This window comes from Saimiri boliviensis, chromosome 14, assembly GCF_048565385.1.
Source record: "Saimiri boliviensis isolate mSaiBol1 chromosome 14, mSaiBol1.pri, whole genome shotgun sequence".
Classification (NCBI taxonomy): domain Eukaryota; kingdom Metazoa; phylum Chordata; class Mammalia; order Primates; family Cebidae; genus Saimiri; species Saimiri boliviensis.
The window spans coordinates 10,155,418-10,174,278 of NC_133462.1; the positions used below are offsets into that span (position 1 = coordinate 10,155,418).

The window sequence follows — 18,861 nt, forward strand, 5'->3', positions numbered from 1 at the left end:
TAAAATGAGTTGGAGAACTTCCGCTACCGGCCTTTGAGTCTTACTGTAATGCAGCTGATTGCCACTGGAAAAAGCAGGGTTAAATGCTGGAGACGGTCTGAAGATGTGTGGAATACTGGGGGATCCCTGGATCAGGTTGTTGATCAGTTTCACTCCAGGCTCTACTGCAGAATGGGGGGATACCTGCACCCCCTTAACTCCCTAACATATTCATCCTGTTTAACCTTTTGCGAAACTCTTACTGACACCTTGTTCCTTATCTGCCCTTGTCAGGAGGCTGGAACCCTGGCTGTCTTGTTCTCAGCTATAGCCCCAGTACCTGGGACTGTCCCAGACACACAGTGTGAAAAAAAGTGGATGAATGGATGGACGGACGGACAGACGGATGACGGATGGATGGATGGATGGACGGACGGACGGATGGATGGATGGATGGATGGACAGACAGGTGACAGACGGATGGATGGATTGATGGATGGATGGAGGGAGGGAGGGGAAGAACCAGGTCGAGAGGCTGGCACAGAGAAGAGGTCTGATATTTTCCCAAAAGGACCAAGGGCTTGTGATTGCAGCACGGTGAGGTCAGACTGTGGGGCTGCCCACTGGTATTGGAATCTCTGGATGCTCCCAGGATCATAGTGTTGCCGAGTTATTTCATTCAGGTTCTAACAGTGCCATGAAACCTGGCTTCTACCAAGTCCCCTGTCTGGTAGTGGGTGCATCCACCCACCTCCTTGTCCTCACTGGACAGAGGAGCCAACAGAGGCTGCAGAGAGAGGCTGGAAGGGCTGACAAGGGAGGGCCCTGAGCGTGGCTGAGCCGGGAGGGTCTTGACAAGAGCTGGCGTGAAGCCACATGAGTCTGGGTTGAAACTCTGTTCTTTTCTCGCTGCGTGGCCTTGAGCCCTTCATGTGGGCTCTCTGGGCCTCAGTTGCCTTGTCTCAAAGTGGAGACAGTTACAAGCTATCACAATGAGCCATGGGAATCCCGTGTGCCAGGCCTAGCATGGGGTGGCCTGGCACAGGAGTGGGAGCAGGGGAGGGAGCTTACCTCATCCAGCTTCTAGGAACCCCAGGTAGACTTGGAGGTGAAGAGCGGGACTCTGGGATCAGAGAGATTCTACCCCTGGTTCTTCCACCCATCACCTGTGTGACCTCGAGAATTGACTAAACCTCTCTCAGCCTCAGTTTCCTCCTCTGAGAAAGAGGCCTCTGAGTTCCGTGGGGCTGTGGCCAGCATCCCAAGAGGCCACGTTGCCTGGTGGCCGGGAGGGCACAGGCTCTGGGGCAGGGGCGGGCTCAGCCTTGGCTCTGACGCCGATGTGCTAGATAAACTGGAGAACGCGCTTCTCTGAGCCTGTTTCCTCCTCTGTAAAACGGGGATGATACCAGGAGCTACCTCGAAGAAGTTTCCAAGGGGTTCTTGTTCCCTGAGGTCTTGATCTCAAGATCCATGGTACATGCAGTGTGTGAGAAGCTGGGACCCCCCCCCCACAGGTCCTTAAGGTCATCAGCCGCCCGACCTGTGGGCATCTCCCTCGCTGCCAGGCCCAGTGTCCCCTCCCACCCTGTAGAATGGGGTTATCTGCATGTCTGTCCCACAAGGTGGCTGTGAGCATTCACACTCCGCCGCCCAAGCCACTAAACTCCAGCCTGGGCGACAGAGCGAGACCCTGTCTCAGAAAAATACACACATAAATAAATAAATAAACAATATTTGGGACCTGCCGTGTTTGCTTCTCAAAACCCTGCCCTCAACTACCCCGCTACACGCGACCCAGAGTCTAAATAAGACTTGCCCCAAGTCCCCCAGAAACACCCCAGGGTCCTCTCCAGCTCTTAGAATTTAAAGTAACTGAGGGCCCAAAGAGCTTTTATTGATATTGGCTATATAGCTATTGCTATTTACTGTATTGGAAATTATTTAATTTACATTTTTTTGAGACAGGATCTTGCTCTGTTGCCCAGGCTGGAGTGCAGTGATGTGATGATCTCAGCTCACTGCAGCCTCAACCTCCTGGGCTCAAATGATCCTGTCATCTCAGTCTCCTGAGTAGCTGGGACTACAGGTGCATACAACCATACCTGCCTAATTTATTTATTTATTTATTTATTTATTTTTTGTAGAGACAGAGGTCTCACTATGTTGCCCAGGCTGGTCTCAACCTTCTGATCTCAAGTGATCCTCCCACCTGGGCCTCCCAAAGTGCTGGAATTACAGGCATGAGCCACTGAGCCTGGTATGAATTAGAAATTAAAAGTGTGGAATTTTAAAAATGCTTTTGAAGACTTTAAATTTCACTTAAAATGTATTTTGAGCCAGGCACACTGGCTCACACCTATAATCCAGCACTATGGGAGCCCAAGAGGGCAGATCATTTATGGTGAGGAGTCCAAGACCAGCCTGGACAACATGATGAAACCCCGTCTCTACTAAAAATACAAAATTAGCCAGGCCTGGTGGCAAACACATGTAATCCCAGCTACTTGGGAGGCTGAGGCAGGAGAATCACTTGAATCCGGGAAGCAGAGGTTGCAGTGAGCCGAGATCACGCCACTGCACTCCAGCCTGGGCAACAGAGCAGGACTCTATCTCAAAACAGACAAACAGGCCGGGCGCGGTGGCTCAAGCCTGTAATCCCAGCACTTTGGGAGGCCGAGGCGGGTGGATCACAAGGTCGAGAGATCGAGACCATCCCGGTCAACATGGTGAAACCCCGTCTCTACTAAAAATACAAAACATTAGCTGGGCATGGTGGCGCGTGCCTGTCATCCCAGCTACTCAGGAGGCTGAGGCAGGAGAATTGCCTGAACCCAGGAGGCGGAGGTTGCGGTGAGCCGAGATCGCGCCATTGCACTCCAGCCTGGGTAACAAAAGCGAAACTCCGTCTCAAAACAAAAAACAAAAAACAAAAAACAAACAAACAAAAAATCAACAATCTTGGCACCCTTCTAACCCCTTAAATGCCATTCTCTAAACAACCGGGGAGCAGTCCCGCTTCGCCCTCCCCCGACCGCCCCTGCCCTTCTCTGCCCGCTGTCCCCTGAGGCTCTGCCGCCCCCTGGTGGCCGTGCGGACCCCTGGGTCTCCCCAGCGCCGCCTCTCTGATCCTGTCCTGGTCCCATTTAGCAAACGTCCCAATCCTCTTAGACCAGGCCAGCCTCAGCAGAGCACAAAGAATTAGATCCGATTTGGGGGGATGGAGTGGGGGGCAGGCTTCCAGGATATAATGAAAACTCCTTCTGCTTGTCAGACCCTGGAAGGGGGTAGACACACAGCAACTCACACACTGGAACAACACAAGGAGCAACAAGGAGGGGAAACTGAGGAACAGAGAAAGGGGGAGATAGAGGGGCAGGGTCGGGGGACGCCGAGGGTGGAGAGGGCACCTGGAGGCTGAGCGGTCTTGCTCCCCGCGCCTGGAAAGTGTTCTTCCAACTCAGCCCTCACCGCCACAGTCACCGGAACGCCTAGTGCCTCTGCCTGTAATTCTGGAACATTCCTCTCTACAAGGACCCGATTTTCTCAACCAGCGTTATTTACTAATTCTTGGCATGTGGTTTTTTGGGTTTTCTGTGTGTGTGTTTTGGGAGGTGGAGTTTGAGGGGGGGTTGTTTGTTTGTTTGTTGAGACAGGGTCTCACCCCGTGGCCCAGGCTGGCGTGTGGTGGGGAAATCACGGCTCGTTGCAACCTCAGCCTTCCAAGCTCCAGCAAATCTCCCCCACTCAGCGTCCCAGACAGCTGGGAATACAGGTGCACGTCACTATGCTGGCTAATTCTGGGTGGGTTTCTTTTGTTTTTTTTTTTGTTGGGTTTTTGTTTTGTTTTGTTTTGTTTTTTTGAGACAGTGTCTCACTCTGTCACCCAGACTGGAACGTAGTGGCACAATCTCGGCTCACTGCAACCTCTGCCTCCCAGGTTCAAGCAATTCTCCCTGAGTAGCTGGGATTACAAGGGCCCACCACCACACCCAGCTAATTTTTGTATTTCTAGTAGAGACGGAGTTTCACCATGTTGGCCAGGCTGGTCTTGAACTCTTGACTCAGGTGATCCACCCGCCTCAGACTCCCAAAGTGCTGGGATTACAGGTATGAGTCACTGCACCTGGCCAAGAATGGATTCCCTAATCCCTTCTTCACACTTTTCCACCAACTTCGTTGCCACCCCCATGGCTTTAGCCCCAGGCCCCAGAAGACCTCCCTCCATCCAGGCGACTCTGGGGATTTGGCCATTGCCTGGGGAGCGCCAGGAGGAATCTCCAGAAATTCCATCCAACCCTGAAGACACGTCAGGACAAGAGAAGGCACAGGAGGGGCAGGGTGTTGATGTGCCCTAGGGTGGCATTCAAGGCCAGAAATGCTTCTTGTTTTCCAGCTTGTACATTAAAAAATTATTATAAGCAGTAGAAACCAGAGAAAAGAGGCCGGGCGCAGTGGCTCACGCCTGTAATCCCAGCACTTTGGGAGGCCGAGGTGGGCGGATCACCTGAGATCAGGACTTTGAGACCAGCCTGACCAACATGGAGAAACCCTGTCTCTACTCAAAATACAAAATTAGCCGGGCATGGTGGCCCATGCCTGTAACACAGCTACTTGGGAGGCTGAGGCAGGAGAATCGCTTTAACCCAGGAGGCAGAGGTTGCAGTGAGCCGAGATTACACCATTGTACTCCAGCCTGGGCAACAAGAATGAAACTTCGTCTCAAAAAATATATATACAAAAATTAGCCAGGCACAGTGGCATGTGCCTGTTGTCCCAGCTACCTGGGAGGCTGAGGTGACAGGATGGCTTGAGCCAAAGAGGCGGAGGCTGCAGTGGGCCGAGATGGCGCCGCTGCACTCCAGCCTGGGTGACACAGCGAGACCCTGTCTCCAAAAAACAAAAGAAAGAAAAGAATGTATATAGAGTATATATATGTTACATATGTATATATATATATATATATATATTTCGTATATGCTTATTAAATGTATACATTCTGTGCCTGAGACAGCATTCGATACAGAAAACGCAAACTCAATCATTTAGTCAACTTTGAGCTTTTCCTGTTATAGACATGGAGATTCCAGAGAAAAATTAAAAGCCTAACGAAGTCTCTGTGTTCAAGACACATTTATTTCAGGAAGCAGCAAGCAGACATCCACCAGGCAAATAAAACAAAAAATAAATTTAAAATCATTATTTGTTACTAACAGGTTACCACTTCATTCCTTTTTAAAGCTTTTATTAGCGTTCTGTAGTCTGAGGTTAACACAGTTATTTAATCATCTTCTAATTTGTGGGTGTGAATTAATCCAATCAACTCAGTTGATATTTCAAAGAAATGCTACACTGAACACTCATATCTGAGCTTATTCACAGAGGAACAAGTATTTTCCCAGGATAAATCTCTCTCTCTCTTTTTTTTTTTTTTTTTTTTTTTTTTTTTTTTTTTTTTTTTTTTTTTTGAGAGGAGCGTTTGACTCTTGTTGCCCAGCTGAAGTGCAATGGCTCAATCTTGGCTCACTGCAATCTCCGCCTCCTGGGTTCAAGTGATTCTCCCACCTCAGCCTTCCGAGTAGCTGGGATTACGGGCACCAGCCACCACGCCCATCTAATTTTTGTATTTTTAGTACAGACAGTGTTTCACCATGTTGGTCAGGCTGGTCTCCAACTGCTGACCTCAGGTGATCCACCCACCTCTGAGCCTGGCCTTTCCCAGGATAAGCCTCTTAGAATAAATCATTGAGGCCAGGCATGGTGGCTCACACCTACAATCCCAGCACTTTGGGAGGCCAAGGTGTGCAAATCACTTGAGGTCAGGGGTTCAAGACCAGCCTGGCCAACATACTGAAACCCCCATCTCTACTAAAAACACACGCACAAAAAAAAATTTAGCTGGGTGTGGTGGCGGGCGCCTGTGATCCCAACTACTCCAGAGGCTGAGGCAGGATAATTGCTTGAACCCAGGAGGCAGAGGTTACAGTGAGCCAAGATCGCACCACACTGCACTCCAGCCTGGGCAAGAGAGCAAGACTCCGTCTCAAAAAAAAAAAATTAAAAATAAAATAACTGGTTTTTAGTGTACTTGCAGAGTTGTGCCTCTAACACTATAATCAATTTTAGGACAGTTTTCACCACCCCCAAGAAAAATTCCATAGCTATTCTGAGATGATCCCAATTTTCCCTTCTCCCCAACCCCTCACAACCACTAATCTGCTTTCTGTCTCTCTGGGTTTGCCTATTCTGGACACTTCGTATAAATAGAATCACATAATATGTGGCCTTTCTGTCTGGCTTCTTTCACTCAGCATCGTGTTGGCAAGGTGGCTTCATGTTGTAGCACGTATGCCTTTTCACGGTTGAGTAATATCCTTTTATTCCTTTTCACGGTTGAGTAATATCCCATGGTGTGGATAGATGACATTTTAGGTTTTTATTTTTTGTGGGTTTTTTGTTTTTTGGGTTTTTTTTTTTTTTTTTTTTTTTTGGTGGGGGAGTGTTACGTTTTGTTTTTTGAGATGGAGTCTCCCTCTGTCACCCAGGCTGGAGTGCAATGGCACAATCTCAGCTCCCTGAAACCTCTGCCTCCCGGGTTCGAGTGATTCTCCTGCCTCAGCCTACCAAATAGCTGGGATTACAGGCTCCTGCCACCACGCTCGGCTAATTTTTTTCTATTTTTAGTAGAGACAGTGCTTCACCATGTTGACCAGGCTGGTCTCGAACTTCTGACCTCAAGTGATTTGCCCTCCTCCGCCTCCCTAAGTGCTGGGATTACAGGTGTGAGCCTCAAGCAATTCCCCTGCCTCAGCCTCCTAAGTAGCTGAAATTACAGGTGTGTGCCACCATGCCTGGCTAATTTTTGTATTTTTAGTAGAGACGGAGTTTTGGCATGTTGACCAGGCTGGTCTTGAACTCCTGACCTCAGGTAATCCACCCACCTTGGCCTCCCAAAGTGCTGGGATTACAGGCCTGAGCCACCCCGCCAGGCCATGCGGCATTTTGTTTATCCATGCCTCGGTGGATCCAGGTTTTGGTGATTTTTCCTTTTGGGCGATCGTGAATCATGCTGCCGTGAACTTGCCTATATTTAAATGTCTCTCCTCACAAAATAGTACCAGTGAGCTTGTTCATCTGTTTCTGCCTTTATTGACCAAAGAAATAGCCAGGTGCAAAATCTCCATGGAAACCACTGCGTTCCCAGCGCGTCCTGTGGGTGAAGCGGGACAGCTGCCCAATGGGGAGTCGTTGCTTGGGATGCCGCTTTCTACGACAGAACTCTAAGCAGCAGGTGAAGACAATGAGCAGGGCTGTGGGAACAATGTCTACGTTTGATGGAGTTTTGAAATTGATGGCACCAGCCATTTCTAGTTCCCTGCACCGTGAGCCTTGTAATCTCTCTGGCCCCTGAACCCACTTGGGTCCCGCCACAGAGAGAAGAGGGCAGCCAGGTGTCTGACAGAGAAGATGCATCTCTGAGGGACTCGACTTGTGTGGACCAAGGTCATGGGTCCCCTGTGTCATCAACAGCGGGTTCATTCACTCACAAGGGCAGGTCAACAGCGGCCCACGGAACGTCCATCAGACTTGTACCCCCTCCTGATAAGGTCTGTGCAGCTCAGAGAGGCTGGGATCTGGTGAACCCAGCTCACCAGCCCCTTACATAAACTGGAATAAACCAGCACCGAGGTCATTTACTCAGCAGGAGAAACCCGCAGAGGTCTGTGTGAATGCCCCATGGGCAAGACCACTATAGAAACCAACCTATATCAGCAGGGCTGGTGTGTACTGAGCTCTCCAGACGCCCAGGCACCTGGGGACAATTTTTGGAATGGATAGTCGTGGCCAGAGTGGCCTCGAGGGACCAAAGAGGAGGCTGTGGGGTCATCCAGGAGGGAGGGATGGTGGCGGGATGAGGCGGGCAGCCTGGGAACCCAGAGAGTGGGTAGTGGTCCTGGCAATGGTCCTGTGGGGCCCCGGCCCTGGGGAGGAATGAGGATGACTCCTGGGAGCTGGCTGGCTGGTGGTGCCTCTCCTGAGATGGGGACCCCAACCACGGGTCATGATGCTGATTCCCTCGACCCCGTGTGGAATGCCCTCTCGCCAGGGCTAGGGCGCGTGAGGGTAAAACCAAGGCGGTGTTGGGCATTGAGGTTCTCCAGCTCCCAGCACAGCTCAGCAGGCAGTACCCGATCAGTGATGAAAAATTAATCCAGCCAGGTGTGGTGGCTCATGCCTGTAATCCCAGCAGGCTGGGAGGCCGAGGCGGGTGGGTCACAAGGTCAGGAGTTCAAGACCAGCTGGCCAACCTGGTGAAACCCCCATCCCTACTAAAAATACAAAAAAATTATCCCCGTGTGGTGGAGGGCACCTGGAATCCCAGCTACTCACAAAAGAGCAAGACTCCATCTCAAAAGAAAAAGAAAAATTAATCAGTCATTCAACTCCTTCAGGAGGCGGGACTGCAGGGCAGGGTGGGAAGGGAGGGTCCCAGCAGGGCGGGGCAGGGCAGGGTGGGCACAGCATAAAAGTGATTTAACAGCCAGACTTGTGTCACTGCACACTTGTGTTTGAGAACAGAGCAGGACTCAGGATGCAAGACCCTAGGGATCCCCAAGGTGAGCCGGGACAGCGCTGTGAGGGGCCTGGGCCCATCCCGTGTCAGAGGCTGCAGAGTGCAGATCTGGCATCCAGAGAAGGGCTGGGGCTGTGCAGGCGGCTTCCTGCCCTGCAGATGGGGGAGGACTTCGTGGCCTTTGGGAAATGGAATCAAATGGTGCAGCTGGGAGCATCGGCTCACGCCGGTGACCTCAGCTCTTTAGGAGGCCAAGGCGGGAGGATCACTTGAGCCCAGGATTCTGAAACCAGCCTGGCCAACAGAGTGAGACCTGTCTCTACCAAAAATACAAAAATTACCCAGGGGTGGTGGTGCACACCCGTGGTCCCAGCTACTCAGGAGACTAAGGCCGGGGATTGCTTGAGCCCAGGAGATGGAGGCTGCCTTGACCCGTAGTCACGTCACTGCACTCCAGCCTGGGTGACAGCAAGATCCCCTCTCCAGGAAAAAGACCGAAGGAAAGAAATTAAATCGTGCAACTGAGTGGAGCAGAGGATGGTGCAGGTGGCGATGGCCTGCGGGTGTCAGGGTCCCTAGAGCCCTTGGGTAGGAGGGGAGGGACAGCTGGGGAGGTCTGAGCAGGCCAGAGGCTGCGCCGTCTGCTCCGGGTGAGGCGCCCAGGCTGCCTGCCTTTCCCTCTGTGGGGTCCCGAATAATACAGGGGCTGTTATCACGCCCATTGCCAAGATGTGGACCCTGAGGCCCAGCGAGGTGCGAGGTCTGGTCCGGACCTCAGGCTGCTATCCCGGCGCCACCCCAGCCAGACGGCCTGGGCTCCTCGCCTGGCGCAGGGGACCGAGTTTCTGGGGGAGCTGGGGAGGCTGCCTGGGGGCTTCTCTGACTCTGTTTCCCTCCCGTCCCCAGGACCTCCCCCGGCCCAGGGCCGTCCCCTGAACCAAAACCCTCCGAGGAGACAGCGGCAGGAGCGCACGGTCTACACTCGCAGCCAGCAGGAAGAGCTGGAAGCTTGCTTTCGGGAAAAGCAGTACCTGACCTTTGACGAGCGACAGGAGCTGGCGCAGAAACTCAACCTCAGGGAGCACCAGCTGCAGGTCTGACCCTGCCCCGCCCCGCCCCCGTCACCCCACGAAGCCTCCCCACCGCTGTCACTGGGGCCTGGCACACCAGGCCACCTCCCACCAGGATAAACCAGGGCTGCACCCCGAGACCTGCTCCAACTCTGCGGGCCCAAATCCGCCCACGTGATCGGCCCAGGCTGTGTCCCACGGGGTCTCCCGGTGTCCAGACCTCAGGCCCCCTGAGAACCCCCAGGGTCCCTCCCCTCGAACCCTCCCTGGCCCCCGAGCTCCTGGGCGGCAGGCCCGCTCCTCCCCCACCCCAGCTGCCTCTTAATCCTTTTCCCTCCCTCTCCCCTCCCTTCTCGTGGCCCTCCTATGGTGGGGAGTGGGGTGTGGGGGGGTGACCACAGGGTGAGGCTTCAGGACGGTCAGCCCCCGAGGCCCAGGCGGTGCTCTCCTTCACACCTCCTCCCTGTCCCCTCTCCCCCTAGGTGTGGTTCAAGAATCGGCGCGCCAAAGCAGCCCGGGAGCAGCTCAAGAAGCATCCCCAGAGCGGCCCAGCGCGAAGAGGCCGCAGAGCCGGCGCTGCGCCCCCAGTCCCTGCAACCGCTGCCTCTGCCCCTGGGGGTCCTGAGTTCCCGCAGGGCTGCGATTCCTGGATGTCCCCTCAGCCGGGCCCCTCGGGAATCCTCCCAGCAGCAAACTCCACGACCTACAGCCTCCACCAGGCCTGGGGTGGTCCTGAGCGTGGTGCACACGGTGGCTTCCTGGCTGCCCTGGGTCCAGGCCCTGGCGCGATCCCAGCCCCACTCCTTGGCCCAGTCTCAGCCCCAGATCAGATCCCAGACTGGATGCCAGGCCACAGCCCAGACCCAGCCCAGATCCCAGGCCCGGGTCCCATCTTTAGCTCTGGCCAGATGCCAAGCCTAGGCTCACTCCTAGGCCCAGCCCCCATTCTAGGCCAAAGCCCAGGATCACTCCTAGACCCAATCCCAAGATCACTTCCAAGCCCAATCCCAGGCCCAGGATCGCTCCCAGCCCCAAACCCAGGCCCAGGATCGCTCCCAGCCCCAAACCCAGGCCCAGGATCGCTCCCAGCCCCAATCCCAATCCCAGGCCCAGGATCCCTCCCAGCCCCAATCTCAGGCCCAGGATCGCTCCCAGCCCCAATCTCAGGCCCAGGATCGCTCCCAGCCCCAATCCCAGGCCCAGGATCATGCCCAGCCCCAATCTCAGGCCCAGGATCGCTCCCAGCCCCAATCCCAGGCCCAGGATCGCTCCCAGCCCCAATCCCAGGCCCAGGATCATGCCCAGCCCCAATCTCAGGCCCAGGATCGCTCCCAGCCCCAATCCCAGGCCCAGGATCGCTCCCAGCCCCAATCCCAGGCCCAGGATCGCTCCCAGCCCCAATCCCAGGCCCAGGATCGCTCCCAGCCCCAATCCCAGGCCCAGGATCATGCCCAGCCCCAATCTCAGGCCCAGGATGGCTCCCAGCCCCAATCCCAGGCCCAGGATCACTGCCAAGCCCAATCCCAGGACCAGGATCACTCCCAGCCCCAGGCCTTGTGTGGCCTCAGAGCCCCTAGACCTCCAGATTCTCGCCAGACACTCCATTATTGCCTGACTTCACGGAGCTGCTCACACCTCTAGACCCCTTGGAGGGATCCTCAGTCTCCACCATGACATCTCAATGCCAAGAAGGGGATGACTCTGAACAGAGAAGGCTCAGGGTATCAGCATCAAGAGGATGGCTCTGTGAATGAAAACTACTCAGGCCCCAGGTCATTACTGGATGTATAGGGGGCCTGTGTCTGCAAAGTCCTGCAGATCCCAGGGGACTGGAGTGGCTAATCTACACTGCTGGTGACTTTCTGCAGCGAATGCACCACCCTTTACCCACCTGGCTGCAGGTGGACATTTGCTGTCTACACCGTGTGGCCATCACAGGTGGCTCTGCTGGAAATGTGCCTGCCTCTCATCTGAATTGAGCCTGAGCATGTTTCTGGAGGATTGGAGTCACTGGTCACTGGGATATTTGGCATTAGTGAATGCTGCTTGAGAGCTTTATTTATAAAGGGCTTTTCCCACTGCTTCTGATGGTCAGCATCTTCCCCAGCGCTCGTGAGACTTTGTAATGTTTGTCAATTCAATGACTTGTGGTTTTGTTTTGGTTTTAATATCCATTTCCCTGATGACTGAGAGGTTTAGAAATTCTCAGATGTTAATTGAATCTTAGATATCCTCATAATGTGTCTATTTGTTTACCCATTGTTGTTAATCTATTTCAATGAATTCTTGTATTCTCTTGGTAATTAAAGTGCTGTAGATGCCTTTCCTATTTGTATTTTGTTTAATTAGTAGCGTTTCTTGATTTTAATGTTATCTATTTCACCACTTTTCAAATTACCTGTTGTTATGGACCAGTTTTATCTTTTTATTTTTCATTTCTATCAGCAGCAGATTGATCATGTAAAACACAATGAAGTCATCAGTAAAAATTAAAATGGGCCAGGCGTGGTGGTGGCTCATGCCTGTAATCCCAACACTTTACGTGGCCAAGCCGGGGGGAGGCCAAGCCAGGTGGATCACTTGAAGTCAGGAGTTCGAGACCAGCCTGGCCAAAATGGTGAAATCCCATCTCTTACTTAAAAAAAAAAAATACAAAGATTAGACTGGGCACAGTGGCTCATGCCTGTAATCCCAGCACTTTGGGAGACTGAGGCAGGCAGATCACAAGGTCAGGAGATCCAGACCATCCTAGCTAACATGGTCAAAACCATCTCTACTAAAAATAAAAATTAAAAACTCGCTGGGCGTGGTAGCGCACACCTATAGTCCCAACTACTCAGGAGATTGAGGCAGGAGAATCGCTGGAACCCAGGAGTCAGAGGTTGCAATAAGCCGAGACTGCACCACTGCACTCCAGCCTGGCAACAGAGCTAGACTACATCTCAAAAATACGTATAATATATACAAAATTGACCCAGGCATGCTGGCAGGCGCCTGGAATCCCAGCTACTTGGGAGGCTAAGGCAGAATAATCACTTAAACCTGATGTTGCAGTGAGCTGAGATACTGCCACCATACTGCAGCCTGTACTACAGAGTGAGATCTTGTCTAAAAAATATAAAGTGGGCCAGGCGCGGTGGCTCAAGCCTGTAATCACAGCACTTTGGGAGGCCGAGGCGGGTGGATCACAAGATCAAGAGATCGAGACCATCCTGGTCAACATGGTGAAACCCCGTCTCTACTAAAAATACAAAAAAATTAGCTGGGCATGGTGGCGCGTGCCTGTAATCCCAGCTACTCAGGAGGCTGAGGCAGGAGAATTGCCTGAACCCAGGAGGCGGAGGTTGCGGTGAGCCGAGATCACGCCATTGCACTCCAGCCTGGGTAACAAGAGTGAAACTCTGTCTCAAAAAAAAAAAAAAAAAATATATATATATATATATATATATATATATACATACATATAATGATAAAATAAAAATTACTTTTACAAGATACCTCAATATATCTCTATTTTCAAATTGACAGAAAAGCTTATAAAAGTTGGTGTTTCTAAAAGGCCTCTGTTCCTAATTGTTACTAATTAGAGACAAAACCCACAGGTGGCACCAGTCTGAAGTGTTTGGCTTACGGCTTTGAAGATTGCTCTATTTTCTCACTTTTCCCTTCTAAGAGTAATGCTTTCCTTTTTTGGCTTGCTTAAAATATCTTTCTCCAATATCAAGTACCCAACAGGAAAATAAGAAATCTTTCATTATCACATGATGATGAAGGTATTCTGTTTTGTTCACTAAATGTTTATAGTTTTACCTTTCATATTTAGGTCTCTCATACATATAGAATTGATGGTGTATGGTGTGAGGTAAGGATTTTTCTTTTCTCGTGGATTTCCAATTGTTGATTTATTGAGAACCTTGTAATTTATTTTGTATTTTGTCACAAATCAAGGGTCCATTAATGTTTGAGTCTGTATCTACAAAGTCTTTCTGTTTGTTTGATTTTCATTGTTGTTTTTTTAGATAGTCTCACTTTGTCACCCAGGCTGGAGTGCAATGGCACCATCTCAGCCCACTGCAGCCTCTGCATCCCAGGTTCAAGTAATTCTCATGCCTCAGCCTCCTGAGTAGCTGGGATTACAGGCATGCACCACCATGCCCAGTTAATTTTTTCGTTGTTGTTGTTGTTTTGTTTTATTTACAGCCACATTTAAGCTAAATTTTTTTGTATTTTGAGACCATCCTGGCCAACATGGTGAAACCCTGTCTCTACTAAAAATACAAAAATTAGCTGGGCGTGGTGGCACGCACCTGTAGTCCCAGCTATTTGGGAGTCTGAGGCAGGAAAATTGCTTGAACCTGGGAGTGGAGTTGCAGTGAGCTGAGATGTCGCCACTACACTCCAGCTGGTGACAGAACAAGACTCTGTCTCAAAAAAAAAAAAAAAAAAGGGAGAAACAGGGCTTTGTCATGTTGGCTATGTTGGTCTTGAACTCTGGGCTTCATTGATTCGATAGCCTCAGCCTCCCAATGTGCTGAGACCACAGGCATGACCCACCACACCTGGCTTGCTTTTTTTCTTTTTTCTTTTTTTTTTTTTTTTTTTTGACAGGGTCTCACTCTGTTGCTCAGGCTGGAGTATAGTGGCACAATCACCGTTCACTGCAGCCTCAACCTCCGAGGTTCCAATGATCCTCCCCCAACTCTGCCTTCTGAGTAGCTGGGACCACATGCACACACCACCATGCCTGGCTAATTTCTTTTTACTTTTTGTAGAAACAAGGGCTCACCATGTTACCCAGGCTGGTCTAATTGCTGGGTTCAAGTGATCCTCCCGCCTTGGCCTCCCAAAGTGCTGGAATTACAAGCGTGAGCCACCACGACTGGCTCTACAGAAAGTCTCTACTGGGCTCTTGGTCTCTGTGTTCTTGCACCAATCGCATGCCACCTCTTCCCTCCGCCCTCTCCTCTCCTGCTTCCTCTGCCATCACTTTGCGGCCCGTGTCTTCCCACAGCTAGTTCTCTGACCCCGTCCTGGTCTCATTTAGCAAATGCTTCAATCCTCTTAGGTCAGGCCAGCCTCAGCAAAACACAGGGAGCATTAGTGCGGATTTGGGGGAGACATGTGACAGGCTGCATTTGGAGGTGGGGACAGACGGCCAGGATATAATGAAAAACCTTCCTGCTTCTCAGAGAGATCCTGAGAGGGATGTACACAGAAAACCACACTGAGGCTCCCGAGGGAAGCAGAGCGATTGAAACAGGGAGAGATGGATGGTGGGGGCAGGGAGAGGAGAGAATGAGGTGCAAAGAAAAGGGGAAACTGAGGCACAGGAGTTTCTCGCCCTCAAAACCAGAATAGGCAGGGTCTCCCTAGCATGTGTCACTTCCCATGTGACGGCAGCTGTCCTATGTGCTCTAATACCCTTACAAAAGGTCCTTTGAGGCTGGCAGCCTGTAATCCCTTTGCCTACGGGGGGTTATGCCAACCATCAGGGTGTGGAAGTGCCTTTCTGAGTAGACTGCAAATATTCAGTCTGAGCATGGACCAGGCCTCCCAGCTGAAGAGCGCTGCCCTGAAGCCCTCCATTCTTTCGAGTGGTACCAAGCTCACCTGCTTCTTGGACTGTCTGGAGGATGACCCGTGGGCAGCTGGAGGTCCACGAGACTTTGGGTAACAACTACACCTTCTCCATACGTGCAGGGTGTGAGCAATATTGGGTTATGCCATTTACATGCCCAGCACAGAGCCTCGCTTACAGGAAGCTCTAAGTAAATGGGTGATCTTATTATTTTGCCATTTACACAACACCCTCAACCCATATCTCTTCCCTCCTCTAACTCACCTCCTACCTCTCTGCCCTGTGCAGACCCATGCTCCCCCTTCCCTCTCCCTCCCTAGCCTCTCCCTCCCTCTCAGTCCCTGCCCTTCTCCCTAGCAGGTTTCCCTGGCCTTGACCTAATCTAACTCACCACCTGCCCCAATCCGCTTAGAGCCAGGTGAGGCGGCATCTGCAGAATCTCAGCCGGGTCAGCGAAGAGTTGAAGGGGACGTGGGACATATTGGTGGATGATGTCAAAACCCTTTGCAAGCTTGTGCTGGCACCTTCTCATGCCTCCTCGATGGCCGTGAGACTTCAGTTACAGCAGTAGGCGCTGTCAGGGTCTCCTGGAGCCCTTCCCCTGCATAAGCCCCAGGGAGACCCTTCAGGAAGACAAAGGGGAGCTGCAGAATTGGCCAGTGAGTGGAACCACATACTGTGGATGTTCACAGACGCACCTGATTGTCTTTGTATATTTGATGAAAAATGTAAACCCTCCCACTTTTTTTTTTTTTTGAGATGAGTTTTGGCTCTGTCGCCAGGCTGGAGTGCAATGGCGCGATCTCGGCTCACTGCAACCTCCGCCTCCTGGGTTCAAGCGATTCTCCTGCCTCAGCCTCCTGAGTGGCCAGGATTACAGGCGCCCGCCACCACGCCCAGCTAATTTTTTTTTTTTTTTAGTAGAGACGGGGTTTCACCATGTTGGCCAGGATGGTCTCAATCTCTTGACCTCGTGATCCACCTGCCTCAGCCTCCCAAGTAGCTGGGATTACAGGCACCCGCCATCACACCCGACTATTTTTTTTTAGTAGAGACAGGATTTCACCACGCTGGCCAGGCTGGTCTCAAAACTCCTGACCTCAAGTGATTCACCTGACTTGGTCTCCCGAAGTGCTGGGATTACAGATGTGAATCACCATGCCCAGCCTGTTCACTTCTGTATACTTAGAATTTCTTGCCATAGAAGTGTTTGTATTTTATCATTACAGAACTGTATCTTGGATAAAATACAGCGGTAACTTTTTTTTTTTTTTTTTGAGACAGAGTCTTGCTCTGCAGCCCAGGCTGGAATGCAGTGGCTGGGTCTCGGCTCACCGCAACCTCCACCTCCCAGGTTCAAACAATTCTCCTGCCTCAGACTCCCAAGTAGCTGGGACTACAGGCACCATCCACCGCGCCTGGCTAATTTTTGTATTTTTAGTAGAGATGGGGTTTCACCATGTTGGCCAGGCTGGTCTTGAACTACTGACCTCGTGATCCGCCCACCTCAGCCTCCCAAAGTGCTGGGATTACAGGCGTGAGCCACCGCGCCTGGCCTACTTCCTCTTCACTTATTTCTTGTTGTTGTTTTTGTTTGTTTGGTCAGGGTCTCCCTCTGTCACCCAGGCCGAACTGCAGTGATGTGATCTCAGCTCACTGCAACCTCCATCTCCTGGGCTCAAGGGATCCTCTCACCTCGGCCTCCCGAGTGGCTGGGACCACAGGCATGTGTCACCAGGCCCGGATAATTTTTTGTATTTTTGGTAGAAACTGGGTTTTGCCACGTTGCCCAGGCTGGTCTCCAACTCCTGACCTCCAGAGACCCTCCCACTTCAACCTCCCAGTGTCAAGATGACAGGCGTGAATCACTGTGCCCAGCCTCATTTTCTCAGAATGTATCCAGTGACCATGTAAGTACTGTTAACCCACTCAGGTGGGCTGGGAGGACTGTCCTCTCTATACCATCCCCTCCCAGTTCACTCCCCCCACTTCCCCACCCCCTTACCCTCCTCACCTTCGTCACATGGAAGCACCCCCATCACTTCCTTCTGCCACTCTGCCTCTCCTCTGCTGCCCCCTGGTGGCAATCCTGGCCCATGGTTCTCCCCACTGTTGTTCCTGGTCCCATTTAGCAAGTGTCCCAATCCTCTTAAACCAGGCCAGCCTCAGCAGAGCACAGAGAGAATTAAATCCGATTTGGAGGCAGGAGACACCCAACAGGCTACTGGGGGAGGGGGTGAGGACAGACAGCCGTTTTTTTTTTTTTGAGATGGAGTTTCACTCTTTTTTTCTTTTTTTTTTTTTTTTTTTGAGACGGAGTTTCGCTCTTGTTACCCAGGCTGGAGTGCAATGGGCGATCTCGGCTCACCGCAACCTCCGCCTCCTGGGCTCAGGCAATTCTCCTGCCTCAGCCTCCTGAGTAGCTGGGATTACAGGCACGTGCCACCATGCCCAGCTACTTTTTTGTATTTTTAGTAGAGACGGGGTTTCACCATGTTGACCAGGATGGTCTCGATCTCTCGACCTCGTGATCCACCCGCCTCGGCCTCCCAAAGTGCTGGGATTACAGGCTTGAGCCACCGCGCCCGGCAAGATGGAGTTTCACTCTTGTTGCCCAGGCTGGAGTGCAATGGCGCGATCTCAGCTCACCACTACCTCTACCTCCCGGGTTCAAGCGATTCACCTGCCTCAGCCTCCCGAGTAGCTGGGATTACAGGCACGCACCACCACGCCAGCTAATTTTGTATTTTTAGTAGAGACAATGTTTCTCCATGTTGGTCAGGCTGGTCTCAAACTCCCGACCTCAGGTGGTCTGCCCACCTCAACCTCCCAAAGTGCTGCCCCAGACAAAGTGTTTTAAAACAAAAGCCCCTCCTGCTTTTTTTTTTCTGTCACCCAGGCTGGAGTGCACCATCTCAGCTCACTGCAACCTCTGCCTCCCGGGTTCACAAGATTCTCCTACCTCAGCCTCCCGAGTAGCTGGGATTACAGGCACCCACAACCACACTGGCTAAGTTTTTTTTGTCTTTTTAGTAGAGACAGGGTTTCATCATGTTGGCCAGGCTGGTCTCGAACTTCTGACCTCAGGTGATCCACTGCCTCGGCCTTTCAAAGTGCTGGGATTACAAGCATAAGCCACCACGCCCAGCCTTTTTTGTTTTGTTTTGTTTTTGTTTTTTAGAGGGAGTTTTGCCTTTGTGGTCCAGGCTGGAGTGCAGTGGGGTTATCTCGGCTCGCTGCAACCTCCACCTCCCAGGTTCAAGCGATTCTCCTGCCTCAGCCTCCTGAGTAGCTGTGGATTACAGGCGCCCACCACCACACCTGGCTAGTTTTTTGTATTTTTAGTAGAGACAGGGTTTCACCATGTTGGCCAAGCTGGGCTCCAACTCCTGACTTTATGTGATCCACCTGCCTCAGTCTCCCAAAGTGCTAGCATTACAGGCGTGAGCCGCCGAGTCCAGCCTTCTCCTGCTTTTGACAGACTAGGAGAGGGAGTGACACAGAACTCTGAGTAACAGACAGGGGGATAGAGAGGCAGAGGCACAAGAGATAGAGTGAGCCCCTACCCAAAGAGGGCTGGCAGACTCTGCCCTCTTCACCACTAAGGGAGCAGAGATTTTGTTAAGTCCCATCTAGATTTCTAGGCACACAGATTATTG

At 51.8% G+C, this 18,861-nt stretch overlaps 1 protein-coding gene across 1 annotated transcript; it reads left to right on the top strand.

Annotated features, from left to right (window-relative positions):
• Nucleotides 1–250: 250 nt before the first annotated feature.
• TPRX1 (tetrapeptide repeat homeobox 1) lies at nucleotides 251–11,415 on the top strand (the record flags this gene model as incomplete). The annotated part of the gene is given in 4 exon segments (XM_039465754.1): nucleotides 251–343; nucleotides 9,478–9,648; nucleotides 10,107–11,326; nucleotides 11,328–11,415. Coding segments are annotated over 4 exon segments (1,572 nt in total), but the record flags the coding sequence as incomplete, so codon positions are not given.
• Nucleotides 11,416–18,861: the final 7,446 nt, after the last annotated feature.